General features: G+C 39.6%; 1 protein-coding gene across 3 annotated transcripts; it reads right to left on the reverse strand.

Annotated features, from left to right (window-relative positions):
* Positions 1 to 47: 47 nt before the first annotated feature.
* Positions 48 to 8,398, reverse strand: axdnd1 (axonemal dynein light chain domain containing 1). Of its 3 annotated transcripts, none has more exons than XM_026346447.1 (25): positions 8,196 to 8,398; positions 7,642 to 7,796; positions 7,446 to 7,549; positions 7,148 to 7,241; positions 6,689 to 6,774; positions 6,526 to 6,582; positions 6,233 to 6,341; positions 6,012 to 6,133; positions 5,614 to 5,754; positions 5,424 to 5,528; positions 5,021 to 5,141; positions 4,816 to 4,917; positions 4,505 to 4,671; positions 4,052 to 4,121; positions 3,545 to 3,764; positions 3,185 to 3,398; positions 2,841 to 2,934; positions 2,449 to 2,639; positions 2,216 to 2,306; positions 1,920 to 2,042; positions 934 to 975; positions 713 to 814; positions 530 to 621; positions 299 to 438; positions 48 to 198 (listed from the first exon to the last, which is right to left on the reverse strand). In XM_026346447.1, exons 1-25 carry the CDS (start codon positions 8,254 to 8,256, stop codon positions 77 to 79), a joined length of 2,925 nt encoding a protein of 974 aa, XP_026202232.1. In that variant the 5' UTR covers positions 8,257 to 8,398; the 3' UTR covers positions 48 to 76. The 3 variants fall into 3 exon arrangements, with proteins under 3 accessions (XP_026202232.1, XP_026202233.1, XP_026202231.1); XM_026346448.1 differs by having other exon boundaries at positions 943 to 975; positions 7,642 to 7,799; XM_026346446.1 differs by having other exon boundaries at positions 7,642 to 7,799.
* Between the last annotated feature and the right edge of the window lie 2,883 nt (positions 8,399 to 11,281).

An 11,281-nucleotide genomic window follows, 5' to 3' on the forward strand; every position in this document is an offset into this window, starting at 1 on the left:
AATGTAAAACCTTAAAAGCGATTCTGAAAGCAGTTCACTCAACAGTAATTGTACAGTCAATCTTCTAGTAAGATGGTCAGTGTTTCTTGGTCTTTCTGGTGCTGCTTTTTGGTTTGGTTTCAGGAGTTATTTTTGTTGAAGGAGGTGGTTGTGGTAGTGTTACCGGTGGTGACGAAGGTGGTGGTGTTTTCTTTGTCTCTGCAGCACAAACAGAGAAAGACATGAACCACCTTCATGTTATAACAGTGTGTTATCAGTGTGTCTCTCCTCTTCATAACATACAATTAGTTGTTAGTACCATCACTAATTTTGGGTTCCAGACTTGAACGACCCTGCAGCTTTATCTCCAGGTCCTGTATCTTCTCCAATGCTGCCTGCAGGGCTTCCTCCGCTTTCAGAGCTCGCTGCTCAGCACTCTGGACCCGTAATTCTGAATCACTAACAAACACATGGAGATAAATCTTGCCTACATGCCTGTTGCACATTAACTAATGGTAAACTCGAAAGCAAATTGTATTTATTTTCTTACTGTAGTTTCTGCTGCAGTATCCCTACTGTGGTCAGCTCACTTAAAGCTTTCCGAGCTTCATCTGTTGCTGGAGATACAACGTGCTCATCGGTCTGAGAGTCAAAAAGAGACACATAAATGATGAGCGACACACAGTTTGTTCAATTCTACAGTATACTAGGACAAAAAACATAACTGTCTGACCCCATACAAGTGGACAGTGCTCTCTCCCAGTACTCTCTCAGTGATGTTTCCATCATAGCCAACCAGCTTCAACACCGGTTTCTCACAAACCGCTAGCTCCACCTGCAGGACAAAAACAATACTGTAACACCAGCAAGTTGCCTCTGTTTGATGAAATGAATGTGTAAAGTTCCATGTAATAATCAAAGATTTATTTCATGCAGAGGAGGATGTTTTAATACCTGACAAACCTCTTGTTGTGCTTCACGCTGTTCAGTGGAGTTCTGTGAAAAAAGTACCACCACCATAATTAACATCAAATAATTCAGATTAATGTGTGACAGTTGTTATGAATGTCTTATCTGCTGGAGATTACACAATGAATGGAAAACAAACAGGTCTGTTAAATAATTCAAATTGTATTCTTCATTATTCAACCTACATACTAGTTGGTCTGGGTGCTGCCAATAAACAATGTGCCCATTATGGGTTCACAGAACAAATTACATTAGCAATGCACCATGCAATGTTATTGTCTCTGTGTGTCAGTGTGCCGCTTGGTGACACGTCTGAAGGGCAGATAATCTGCTGATGCAGGAGATTCCATCTTGATCCTCTGTCTGCCTTTTATCTTTCTTTAAACCATTATCCATTTTCTAAATTATATTGCAAATGTTTCAACATATTGTTGAACTTTTCACTTGTAGTCCCTAACAAAAACGTTCTGCTCATACCTTTATGTTCACCTGTAAACACACAGAGACGGAAACCTTTGTGTGGAAAAAGTAAGTGATCCTTTGGTGGCGATAACCTAAAGCCTAAAACAAGTGCTTCCCAGCTTGTCAACCTAAACCTCAGTTTCAGTGACTCCAGTTTTGAAGCTTGATTCAGAGTAGCTCTTGCTGTCTATATTGGTGACTTAGATGAAAATCCTACCCAACTCCAATGGGTACACATACTATTACGTTTTTGCCATGGTAGTTTAATTTAGTTACTGATGCCAGCTTTAAACCATGACTACTGTAAAATGTGATACTTGATCATTGACAATGTTGTTCTTATAATGTCAGCTGCACAGTATCAGTTTCACTGTCAGTTACCTGACATCAGACTTTCAAGTCAAGATTAGAGTTCCCCTTTTATAAAAAATACGTTTTAAAATAAGCGACACTGCCACACTCATCTTCAGATTTGATTACAGCCTAATGTATTTGAGTTGAATCTTCACCACTGTGTCCATGCTGTTTGCAGGAGAAACCGGGACATTACTCCTGGCAGTCAGCTCACTAGGACCAACTTTCACCTGTGAGAGCAGAATTGTAGTGGTCTCCACCCAATCAATGCACTCCATCTGTCATGTATGCAAACATAAACAAATATGTAGGTTTGCTGAGCTGAGTTTGACATTAAATGTTTGTATTTTAGTGTAATATCTGTTCACACAAGGGTAAAATAACTAATGCTTTCACATAGTCCTGATATTACTCATGATTCTTTGATATTGTTTGTCAGGTCATTGTTTACCTGCAACTTTCTGCACTCATTCTGCTCATTTTCACCCTCAGCCTGATGTAGGTTCTGCATAATGTGCTCTTCCAGAATGAACTTGTAACAGCTAAAAAAAGTCAGATAGCGTGTGTCAAAGGTAATTTCAATATTAAAATAACATAATTCAGTTGCCATTACTTTTCTGTGTGTCAGATTGTATGTATAGTGTAAAGAGGTTATCACTGCAAAACTATAAAACACATAACTACCTGGTGATGTATTTAGAAAAATAGTCCAGCTTTTCAGCCAGCATCTTGGCATCCTCATCCAATGTCTGTAGAGAGACATGTGTAGTGCAGTAGTGTTCCTGCTCTGGGTTCTGGTCCTCACTATGATCAGGTACCATGATGAGTAACAAATCCAACATCCAGCGGGTCTGAGTGATGTGAATAGAACTGACCTGGAAGGAGAAGAAATTTCAAGATCTCACAAAAAAACATCAGTGATAAACCGCATGGGCAGAACAGTGGAACTTGTCATACTAGTTATCAGTAACTTTAGAAATGTAGGACAAGTTGTTGGCAAAATATGAAAAATATTTCCATTTTAAAACAATTGTAAATCTCTCTTGACAGTTTAAAGAAACTTTGTTGGCACTCACCTCTTCACTTAGTCTGTGGTTCTCCCCATTAGTGAAGTTGGACAGGTTAGTTATGAACTCCTGCACTTTATCTAACACGCTCACTGTCTCTTTACTGTAACAATCACACACGCACACACAGACAACAAAGGACTTGATATGTAAAAATATTGTGTTTAGAAAAGCTAAGTAGATTGTCTAAGAAAACTGCTAATTTGATCAGGTTGCTCACAAACCCAAACATATAATTTGTGGAGAGAATAGCAACGAACAATAATAGTGATCAGAAGGAGATTAAACTTAAATGCAACACAGATTTGTTTAAATCAGGGTAACTAATAATGCCAATGAACAAAAAAACATACTATATGTCATTCTTGCTTTTGTCCTTTTCATTCTCTGTCTGCATTCTAGAGATGTTGAAGGCTTCTTCAGCTGCTCTTTGCCAGTTGTGGAGCACCTTCTCCAGCTTTAGCCAATCAGAGGCAGATGTAATTTCTTGTCGACCAACCACTGGACCAAGATTGGAAACTTCGGACTCCATTAGACTGTGCAGTGACATGATCTGTTTGTGTATCTCTGTAACAGCATAGTTGAAATCAACACTTGAGTCCATATCTTAAGGATTAAGGACTCGATACAGAAGTTATATACCTTACTTACATATCTGCATTTCACTAAAATCTTAGTGTTTGCTCGTTTAAAATTTCTCATTCAGCCCTCACCATTCTCCCCACTGACTTGTGTGTCCAGCTGTATAAAGAGCTCAGGTAGGACCCTGTCCAGCTCTCTCAGGACCTGTTGACCTCCAGGGAGTTCACCATCAGGAGAGGAGTGTCTTCTCAACAGCTGAAGGCTCATATTCAACCATCTCTCTTGTACACCAGCAAGCTCGCCCAGTGTTTGGTGGCCGTTAAACAGGATCTCACCTTGATAGCGGTCACACTGGAGGGTAGATTTTAACAGTATTCAATGTTTAACATACAATGTAAACAATGGCTGTCAAATTGTCCACTTATGAGTCATAAACATACATTAAACATGCTTAAAAACATAATACTATCCAGTCCTGGTCTAAAGATGATGTAAATGATGAGATAAAGTGATTAGATGAAAAACTGGCACAGATAACATACATGATGACAAAAAGATTTTTAGAAATCAGAGATGTGAGACAGGTGATAAAGGAGGTGACATGCACACAAAAACACAGAGGAAGTAAATGTACTTACATGTGACCAGTGCTTCAAATCAGCATATATCTTTTCTAATGACGTTTTTTCATACTTTGGATCAGGACACCTGGAAATTAAGAAAATACATCATTAGCAAAACTCACGCTCTCATCAAACGCCTCATTGACAATCAATTCTGGAGAGAAAATGGTTTTCAGTGACTTTAGTGACCATCTACATTATATTGGAAGTAAAGTCTGAATCAAAAAGTAATATTAGTTTTCTGAAGTTTTTATTAAACCCTAAGATATTGACTGGGGCAGCTGTGCTTCTATCCCCTGCCTTGCACGGCAGCTCTGCCGTGGACAAATCAGATGCAACACAGTAAAGTGCTTTGCATGTCAACAAATAGAAAAGTGCTATATAAGTGGAAACCATTTAACTCGGGATGCTTTATGACAATATAGAGTGTATAGAAAGTTTAAACTTTGGTATCTCAACTTTTCCTACTTGCTCTGTGTGGTGCAGACAGTGAGCCACTTAGCGATGCCTTGCTTGATGGCACTGATCTGCTCACTCTGCGCATGTTCAGTCTTCTTTAGCTGGGACATTAAAGCAGTCAGCTGCTCTCTCCAGTAGTCAGTAAGGTCCATGATAATATTCAGGTCCTCTGTGTCCTTTAGTAGAGAAACAGAACTATCACTGTCATAGTGGGAGTCTAACTGAATTATCAGGATATTTACACAGTGTCATCTGTGGCATTTGGTGTTTTTGCAATGAACAATCCAGAAAATGTTAAGTAGCAGGGACTGCATTGTTACCTTTGAGGTAATGTAAAGGATGCAGTGCTCTGCAGTCTTGAACCAGCTCTGCTCGCAGACATGCAGCCGACTGACCACCTTCAACTTCTTTACACTGATGACCTGGCAATCACAGAAAAAACACACACAACTGTTGACATCAAATTTAACTAATACTGTCACCGAGCGTCTTTCAGAAGAAGTTTGTCTCACAAGGCTCACACACCTTAAGGGCGAGGCAAAAGGTGAGCTGGCTCCAGCAGTCTCTCTCCTCAATCAACTGAAGCAGCTGAGTCTCAAGGCGACCCCTCTGCAGCTCATACAGCTCATGGTAACCCTGGACCACACTGAGCAGAGCACACAGACCATTTGAGAGAGAACACTTTGGCATATCTTATTCTTTTGCCCTATACGCTTACTGGAAAACAATCTGAACAATCTATTGCTCTTTCTGACCCTCATTTGAGTCTGTAATCAATTTTAAAGTAACAATTGTACATGACAAAACACTCTTTGCAGCAAGGTCAATATTATCCATTATGGCTATTAATTTTTCAATGCATTAACTTAATAAAAGGATTTGGACTTCGGAATGAGCTTTAGTTCAGTCAGTCCTGTGAGAGACTGACCCTGAGTTCATGTGACTCTCTTTGAGTGCCTCAGCCAGCTGCTCATGAGCATTTTCTGCCTGCTGAGAAACAAATGCATCGTGGTCTCTGATTTTGGAAAGCTCCCTGTAAGACAATGCATATTAATGAACACATATACACAATAATTACATTCATTATGACCAAAAAAACCTGACCTCGACCTACGTACGTGCTAAGCTGCTGAATGGATGTCTTGATGCGGTGGATTTCCTCAGTGAGCCGACGGTCCAGAGCCCGCTGTGCCACTGTCTCAGTGTGTAGAGCCTTCAGACGACCAGGGATTCGCTCCAGCAGTAACTGGTAGCGCTGTCTGGATACACAAACACACATCATAACTGCAAAACCTTTTCTTAAAATATCAAAGATCTATTTGTTACAATATGTCTCAAAGTTAACTTAGACAACAAAAGTGTAACGAAGTTCATCATCTGGGTTTAACTGGGTTTCATAATCTGGGTTGAATACATGGTTCAAACCATACATGGCTTGCAAATCTCATGAAAAAAAACATTACCAATTAGTCAGGTTTTACCATGTAGGGGTAATCCCAATGTGCTGGCTGCTTACCTGAGCTTAGCAAGCAGCTGTCCTCTCTCAGCACAGCCCACACTGACCTGTCTGATCAGTTCATGGAAAACAATATTGTAGATGTTCTGCTCAACTTGCACCAACTCCAGCAGACCCTCCATCTGTAGGATATTTCATTGCCATGTTTTAACATATACAGATGGCTATACTTAAAAATTACAGTTCTGTATTGCTGAACACTCTCTTGTCTGTCTGTCTACCTGTGAAAGCCCAGTCAGCTCCTCACTTTGCCGATCTACTCCAGCCTTCTCTAGCATGTCATCCATCATTTTCATCAACTGGACAACTTCCAATCTGCCACTGGGCCGCCTGGACAGAACACATTGTACATGAAACATTGTGCTGCTAGAAACTGAGGGGCTTTTCCTTGATCTATTAATTTGCCACAACTTTGACTATAAACTATACTAATATACTACAAACTATTCCTAATGCACACAACAAAAGACTTTTGTAAATTTGTAAATTAAATAAATGTTGTTTGTGAACTCACAGTGATGGAAAGACCCGTAGGTTCTGTTCATCATCCTGCAGCTGCACTGTGAAGGCACTGATAAAGAGAAGCAAAATTAGAGTTGAGAGGCAAACAACCAGTTTAAAAATGATATGAGAGTGCACAGGTAATAAAGTGGGTGAACATATTAAAACAGACTTACTCCTCATAGAACTCAAGACTACGCAGTCCTTTGTTTTTCACAATGTGATATTCTTCTGGTATCAGACTTTCTGACACAGTCAAGTTCTAAAAGACAGAGTAACCACAGTTTTAACTCCACAATTGTGATTGTGTACAGAGAGCAGTAAATGTGACTATGAACTCTTTAAATCACAATATTTTAACAAAACTGCAAAATCCTCTACTCCTGAATATATAACATTTATTTGAATTCACTGCTAAGCAATTTAGTTTCTTTATGTAAATGTAAGATGCTAAACATAACTGAAACTTTTAAAAAACTGCTGCTGTGTAGACATGTTGTAGTTTAAAGCTTCATGTTATCTCTTTATGCATTTCTTCTTTGTGCTTTTGGAAGACTGAAGTATTACAGCACTGATTTTGTGAAAAAAATATTTAAAGAGCAGATCTCCAAAACAGGTCAGCTGGAGCAGCTTACTTGAATATCACTGTTGATTCTCTTATCTGTCAGTGGTGGAAGCGGTACCATCCTTGTCTGGGTTACCATAGCATCACAAAGGAATGAAATATCCCTGTATGTAAACCACCCAAACAAAGATGAGACAAAAGACATATTTAGTCTTCTTCATATATGCAATGTCCTTATTGTAGAATAATAACTTCATTATCTCATTAACTTCAAACAGAACTGAAAATTAATTTGGCCTTGAAACAGTAGATGTCCACTTATGTAAATGCAGAATAAAAACCAAGTTAGTTCTGTCTAGCTCAGTGACCTGCCAGCTCCACTTAGCGATGTTGGCTGCTCCAGAAAATATTTGTATTTCTTGCGTCCAAACGGGTGGTGCCAGACTGCATCCGGCCGCCTGATTCCACAGCCCTGCATACAAAGTTATTTTAGTAACAATAGTGTGAACTAATTCCTGCCACACACAAATAACCATGTAAGATATAAACTTGGCTTGAACGTACCTTGCAGTGCCTATGGTGTGCAGTGTGCCCCAGTGTGCTTCTGTTGCAGACAGTGGAGGTGAGGCTGACCAACAGCTCGTCTGGGATGACGTGATCATTGACAGGAGGATGCTCTGTCCTCCTGCTCTCCACTGGGACTTCGTAATTTATTTCAGCTACTGAGAAAAAAAGTAACTAAAACAGTCAGTTTATAACTGATTTTGACCATTATATCAGGGTATGTGTCTAAGAATTTGATATTTACATTAATAACAACTGGGCCAAGAAATGTCACTTTGGGCTTCCAAGATGTGTTTGTCTCAACTTAGGGGCAAATTACATCTTTAGTGTTCATCAGATTAAATATCTTTGGTTAAAACGGACAGAAGAGATTTTGGGGAACTGGGGAAAACACTAAGTGATGCAATCTTGGGTGGATTTGATATCCTACAGTAGTTCATTAGTCTCTCTCAAAAGCAAAAATGTTTTCCTAACATGTTTGTTTATCATCTGTTAGCCTGGCTGTCATGCTGGTCTCCCCCACCGTCCGTGCGGTAGCGCTAAGCTAACCTCACCTCTGGTGGTCTCCTGCCTCGATGAACTTGGCGCTGAACTGGCTCTTAAAGTCCCAGACATCCTGGACTCGTGGTGCAGATGTCACACTAAGGTTTTCGCAGTAAAATTCAAAAGCCTTGACAAAGTCATATGGTCGAGAAGCTAGTTTTATTCCTTCAAAACAGAACGGTCTTTTCCACTGTCCGCTGAGCTTCGACTTCCTGGTCGCGTTGCCATGGAGACGCTCCGTGACACCGCTCCATGGACAAATAAAGTTTTTCAATAATATATAAATAAATATAATTTTATTGTTTTTAAAGTATTTTAAAAGTATTTTTTACAATTGCAACACACTTATTAATTATTCATAAAAACAATAACAATCAAATCGAATTAATTGCAAATGCAACCAAAATACTTCTCAGCTTTATTATCTATCTATCTATTCATTTAATTGTCTCATTAATCATTCAGCTCTCATGATATCAGATTCATTACTGATCAGATTTTAGTAGCATACATCTACATTATTTTATGTTTTTTTTTTTTTTCTTTAACTCTAATTTCAAATGACAGGCTGTAAACTAAATCTACTGATCTTTAACATGACTCTTTAATATTAAATATTGATGCTTGCCTCCTCTTTTCTGAATGCAGCGCTCTCTCAGCCTGTGCAGCCCGTCGAGCGCCATGCTGCGGTCCTTCTCTTTCTTACATTGCATGTGTAATGAAGGCTCTTGATGGTGCTCCAGCCAGAGGAGAAGTGTGCATCAAGTGGATCTGGAGTTGACAACAGATGTCTCGCCGCAAGCGGAGACAGACGCAGGGAGACCAGCATCGGACGAAACTTCAGCACAGCGAGCAGGATGGTTTTCTGCCACGATTATGGATTTAATTCGTCGTCGCAATTTTGAATTACTTTCCTGCACAATTCTCATCTCGTCACTGGTTGTGATAGATGGTAAGTGGATGCTCTTTTAAGTGATTTCATGTGCATTGGTGTTTAATGTAATACTGCAGTGTAATCATCATAGACTTTTCAGTGCATTCACTTTATAATCATGTGCCATGCCGCACATGTTGCACCGGCCTCGTTGTGCTTTTGGACATCTTCAAACTGGAGTGAGTTGGTGTCTTTATTTCTCTTAAACCTGCAAATGTACCTCATTCAAAAATCAGTTTGCTTTAGGAAACGTTTCCTGTAAAAATATCAATACAAGTAAACCAGGCACAGCAGTGAACAATTTGATAACAGCTTCTGAATGTTTAATTGCCTGCATTGAACCAGTGCATGGTTGGAATTTCAATGACAAGACTCTGAGGTGACATCATTGCCTATAGTGATTATCACAGACATGACTAAAAGGGACCTAACAATGGGGGGGCATGTCATGAGCCATGTGGGCGTGGTAAGATTGGGGACAGTTGGAAGGGGGTTGGGGGATGACTGATGGGAGTAAAGGGGGTGTACTAGGCCTATATGTCTTTGTCGTTCTGCAAAGCCCCCAAACAACATGTTGTCTTATCTCCACCGAAACAAACTGTCAAACAGACACTCTGGCAACATGCATCAGTCCAGAGGAGATGGCAGGCGCCCCACGTGTGCTATTCAACAACATCCAGATAGGACCAAACAAAGGCCATTGGAAGTACTTTGCATATGAAAAAGCCTTCATGCCAGCCTACATGCTACGGGAGGGGATGTGAGGTTGGCTGGAGATGTGTCTTAAATGCACAACAGGCCTGAATCCTGGCTCTGAATCCTCTGAACTCAGCCTCAGGGCAACTCGAAGATAGGGGGATTCAGAAAAAAGCAAATCAAACAACAGACTTCACCTGTTGTAGTTTGTTCTAAACAATAATTAAATTATTCTGCAACATATGTAGACTTCATATAGGGTTTGAGAGTTGTTGCTTATTGTAGCATAAGGTCAGAACATCACCTCTGGTACCTGTGATCTTCATCATACCCCCTGGGGGCTGAGTCCACGTCTAGACATGTATAATCTGCTCCTGGAGAACCCTGCCAGCTGTCTGACAAATTGTTTGACCTCCACGAATGACAGAAGACTGGTGCCTGAGTTGATGAAGATGAATCACAGAGTGTAATTGTATTCTTCGTATCTGTCTTTAGTCCCCACTCAGCCCTGATTGGGCTCTTGTGCGATGATTGCTGTGTTCATCTCAGCATTCCTACGAGTGTGGCCCCCGGTTTTATAATAATGTTGAATCTTTCTTGAACCCTTCATGCAAAAGACACTTTCACACTTTCAAGTATTTTCATATACACTGAATATTCATATATTGCATAACTGTTGAAATACGGTGCAGTCTGATTGTCATCTAATAAATGCACTTGTTCGTCTGATTTGACATCTGCTTTGTGTGGCAATCATGAGTCTGTGTGCTCTTATGCACAATCCATGGATTACCAGGATCATAGTCATTTGTTATGCCTGGAGTACTGTATTCTGAGAAGCCTCTCTAGCTATTCCTAATTGGAGCTGGATTATTATATTGGAGTGACCTAGTCAGCTAACTAACGAATTATAACTAACAAAGAAACGTTTGCTTTTATGACAGAATCTGTTGGAACATAGTTAGTTTTTTTATTTAGCATTTATTTCATCCTCTCTTGAAACAAATTTTGGTTTGTAATTAATATAATATACATTGAGCATTGCAATGTAATGTGTGCAAATGTCTTGCAGAATAAAACAGACCATAAAGAGTAAAGGAATTAATCCTTCAAATTACTGACTGGATGCAGTCGCTGTGGAAATGGACTGATTACTGAAGCAAAACATAAGAATTGATTACCATTGCACCTTGAGAGGTCCTTAAATGTAAAAGTCCTTGTAATGGCAACTGCTAGACAAAGTATTTTTATCAAATGTAAATAGGGATAAAAGAGATTCATACCAGACATGATCATACAAAACGTCAGTCAAGATCTGGTCTGTTCCATTAATGTATTGAAACATTGCAAATATTTGTTACAGGTGAATCAAACTTATCCTTATATATTCTTATTAAGGACAACTTTAATAAGGGTTAATAAGGGATCTGCATATTAATATTTTGAAATGTGATCTGCTCATAGGTG

This window comes from Anabas testudineus, chromosome 4, assembly GCF_900324465.2.
Source record: "Anabas testudineus chromosome 4, fAnaTes1.2, whole genome shotgun sequence".
In the NCBI taxonomy this organism is placed as follows: Eukaryota; Metazoa; Chordata; class Actinopteri; order Anabantiformes; family Anabantidae; genus Anabas; species Anabas testudineus.

What these genes read in the sequence shown, in the direction of transcription:
- axdnd1 (XM_026346446.1), bottom strand. Translation starts at nt 8,256, where the DNA reads ATGTCTGGGACTTTAAGAGCCAGTTCAGCGCCAAGTTCATCGAGGCAG. An exon ending in ATTTGAAGCACTGGTCACAT is followed by an intron (nt 3,765 to 4,051) that starts GTAAGTACATTT and finishes TCTACCCTCCAG; the next exon opens with TGTGACCGCTATCAAGGTGA. An exon ending in TTTTCTAAATACATCACCAG is followed by an intron (nt 2,307 to 2,448) that starts GTAGTTATGTGT and finishes GACTTTTTTTAG; the next exon opens with CTGTTACAAGTTCATTCTGG.